General features: G+C 45.4%; 1 protein-coding gene across 1 annotated transcript; it reads right to left on the reverse strand.

The window, feature by feature from the left end:
- Positions 1-218: 218 nt before the first annotated feature.
- On the reverse strand, positions 219-3,140 carry CSUI_000045 (dolichyl-diphosphooligosaccharide--protein glycosyltransferase subunit dad1). Its single transcript, XM_068060280.1, has 2 exons — positions 2,224-3,140; positions 219-1,009 (listed from the first exon to the last, which is right to left on the reverse strand). The coding sequence occupies exons 1-2, from the start codon at positions 2,695-2,697 to the stop codon at positions 905-907; spliced, it is 579 nt and encodes a 192-aa protein (XP_067927743.1). The 5' UTR covers positions 2,698-3,140; the 3' UTR covers positions 219-904.
- Positions 3,141-3,679: the final 539 nt, after the last annotated feature.

The following is a 3,679-nucleotide window of genomic DNA, read 5'->3' on the forward strand; positions in this document are numbered from 1 at the left end:
ACGATACTCGTTGTGGTACGGCGGGGACGTTGCAGAGCGTCCGCCCGGTGCTCCTGAGTCTTCTCTCTGTAGTTAGACACACTGAGTCAACTCCCAAGCAATTGTTAGAGCGTCCTACTCTTCCGTTTACTACCTATCAAGAAGATCGAGAGCGTGGGCAAAGTACGGGTTTCACCAGGACAGACATCCCGAGCAGCTTTTTTGGAGACATCATGGCGCGACAGACAGTTCACGTAACTTGGGACGTAGAAGTACTCCTCTCCTTACAACTTTTGTTAGTGGCGCGCGTTCCTGAAAATCCGCACCGTAAAAAACCAATCGCCTCGCTTTCACCTTGTCTTTTTTTAGCTATGTGAGAGGGCTCGAAACATCTCTGCTCCCCGAGAAGTACGAGTGCCCAGACCTCCACTCAAAAGAGAAACCATCGAAACAGATAAAAACTGGTGATTCCTCGTCCACTATCAGTCACTTTCAGGCCCCAGTTTCCTCCTCGGTAAGAAGGATAGTTCTTTCTTTCATTAGGAGTTGTCACGGAATGATGGCCTCGAAAGCAACATGAGGACCAGAAGCCCGCTCTTGAACTGACAGACGTCATCCAGCCTTTCTCTCATCAGACTTATTGAATGGTGCCCTGGAAAGAAAAAAACGTCACGGAGTAGAGGGGTACTGAACGAGGGTTAATAACAATGCGGGAGACACAATGGTTACCATTTGTTTCTCGGAAAACAAGACGCTTTGTCAGTTTTCAAAAAAATCCCCGAACCATCTTCCTGACGGGTATTCAGATTCGAAAGAAACGACTGTGTAGAAACAGTCTAGGTTATTCTAGGAGAATCTGTTTCATAAACTTTGAGAAGTCAGTAGAGGCGACACTGCTTTCTTCTTCAACGCCTCCCTCGTTTGCCTATCCGATATAGTTGAAGACCGCCAGTTGCAATAGAAGGTTGCAGATCATGAAATCTGCTAAAGCTCTCTCTTCGGAAACTTTGAACACGTCTTTGTTTGTGATCTGAAGGAAATTCAAAATGATAGCGAAGAAGACAAAATAGAAAGAGATACGCATTTCATTCGGCTGCGGACTCCAAAATCTAGTCAACCCAAACCCATTCAATTCTCCTGAGATCTTTTTCCGTCTTCTCCTTCCACTGGGAAAAGAAGATGAAGAGTTTTTAAAGGACATGAAATGCAGAAAAGACCCGGCTCAAGAAAACACTCACTCCTATCACCGTCACGAAGACAGCCATAAACTCTCCCGCTACAACAGCATCATGGGTGGAAGAAAGACAGAAAGAAAGATGTGTAACTGGGCCGGAGTATTATAGAGGAGGTGTCTACAAGGTCACAAGATGATCTTTCGTTCAAGCTAGAAGAAGAGGCGAAGATAAAACGACATGCGAATAGAGTATATACATATATATACCATACCATAGCTGTATGTGCACGTACTAAGTGAGAGAATCCTATTCCGCCCCGCCCAACCCCTGAGCGTCGACAAGAGTCACTGCTTCTTCTCCCCTCTTGTCCTGGAGGAGAACTCGGAAGCGACTCGTTTCTTCTGAGTATCCCCCTGTCAGGAGATGTATGTCTAATAGCTGTCGGTAGCTATAGACGAGGACTGCTGCAACAGTACTCGAGTATGTGGTTGAAAGAGCGCTCTCGTGACATAACACCCGAAACCATGGAGAGATGAAACATGTACTAAGAAGTGTAGAGGGAGATAGATAGATGGATTGAAGATAGATAGATAGATTAAAGACAGGTAGATAGATTATGATAAATAGATAAAGATAGATTAAAGATAGACATATAGATAGTTGGAAGATCGAGAGAGATAGACACGTGAGAGATAGAAAGCTATCCCGACAAGAGTAGATAAATGGGCAGAATCGGAATAGAGAGGAAAGATCTAACTTTTCTGGAGGACTGCATGCAGCACTCAAAGCAAGAAAACAGCGATGACAGGCGACTTATGGTGAAGTAATGGGGGAACGAGAACAGTCGTTAAATCAACAGGCAGAGGAGTCATGCTGGGGAGATTGACGAAGGTATGAAACAAAAGGTATTGTTACATGATATCTAACTATCTATGCATACAGAAAGACAGATAGAAAGATGCATATGCAGACATTAGGTTGTATAGATCTATGAAGGATTGTGTACAAATCAATGAGTAGAGAAACAGAAAGAGCTCCCTACAAGGGTTAGGCATGTGTTTCATCGTACCTGGCTTCTTAAGCAGATGGTCAATACAGCTGTCCCTACACATGAAATGAAAGAGGCGAGAAAGGAGTTGAAAGGATAAGCCGTTCGAACAAAGAAAACATAAAGAGTTAAGAGACCTGCCATCATGAGAAGAGATCCGATGAAGGCATCCATCATTAAGATTCGCGGTGTATACTTCGCTCTGTAGGCTTTGCTCAAGTTTGAATAGAAAGAAAGGAGAGGAAGTTTGTCGCAACCTTCCGAGAGATCATCTTCTTCCTTCACCCCCCTTTTTTTCTCAGGCGAGAGATCTGCTACAGATGACGTGGACGAGGATGAGGCAGAGGAAATTATGTCGGTTCTTCTGTTCCCATCGATGTATGAAGATGTAGCTGTATCAAGCAAATCTCTCCCTCCACGAGAACTTCCTGAGGAGCTTGAGACCTTTGAAGAAGGTCCTCCTCCGCCTCCTCCTCTGCTTGTGGACTTGCCCATTGTCTATTCGGGGTTTGCTTGAGATGCACTGAATAGACAAGCTGTCTAGACACAGTTATCTTTGTTATGAAGGAACGAAAGAACTTTCTGGCGGACAAGAATTGCCGGGAGATGAGAAAGGGGAGAAAGTAGGAGAAAAACTGAGGTCTTGCTCCTCGCGGATGCGAAAAGAGAAACGAGAAACTTAACCTTCTCTAGCAACTGCTTCCGTGTCTGACTGAAGAAGTTCGTTATTCAGGCATGAGATTAGGTAAGGGTACATGCCTGCTTCTAAGAGAAAGATAGAAAGAGCTGCCTGCCCTTCTCGTCTGGTTCTTTCTCATTGACTCACTACCTAATGAATACACAAAGTCATTCAGATGCTCGTCTTCTTGTCAGAAGAGGTTGGAAGTAGACGACAGAAAACGGGTTCGAGTTCTTCTTGCCAAAGAAGAAAAGCACAGGAAGCAAAAGGAAAGAAAACCAACCTGGGAAAGCGGACGTGACTCAGCGTAGAGAATCTCGTCATGTTTCCCAGCAGCCCTGCATGCTCCCGTGTTCGCTTGAAAGTTCTACCATCCAGTGGCGTAGAGTCACCGAACCGTTCAACTCCACTACACCTGGATAAAGAAGCGAACGCAGCGCGATGCTTCGTGGCCTTCTTATCTTTATAGGCAGGGGTAACCTCAGTCTACGAAGACTCAAATCTCACGTGGTCAAAACAGATGACATGTCTTTCTGTGATCGTCTCAGTCTGTCAACGCACATCGACCCCGCCATAGTTTCACGAACCAGATTAGATACAGTCAAAGATGCCTTGCAAACTGAAAGCACAAGAACCAGAAACCTCCAAGGAGCTCCATCGAGCAAGTCGTTTAGCAGAAGGTTCCGTTTTACAACTGCTCGTTTGGTACTGTATACGCGTGGAGAGGCGGGGAGCTGTGGATGACATGAAGAGATTGGCGCTGAATGGGATGGCTCCGAAGCACATCGCAAAGTGATC

This window comes from Cystoisospora suis (assembly GCF_002600585.1).
Source record: "Cystoisospora suis strain Wien I chromosome Unknown contig_22, whole genome shotgun sequence".
NCBI classification, from domain to species: Eukaryota; Apicomplexa; class Conoidasida; order Eucoccidiorida; family Sarcocystidae; genus Cystoisospora; species Cystoisospora suis.

Excerpts from the sequence above, each read along its gene's own strand:
- CSUI_000045 (XM_068060280.1), bottom strand. The coding sequence starts at position 2,697 with ATGGGCAAGTCCACAAGCAGAGGAGGAGGCGGAGGAGGACCTTCTTCA. Across the intron at positions 1,010-2,223 it reads CCATCTGCTTAAGAAGCCAG|ATCACAAACAAAGACGTGTT; the intron begins GTACGATGAAAC and ends AATTTCCTTCAG.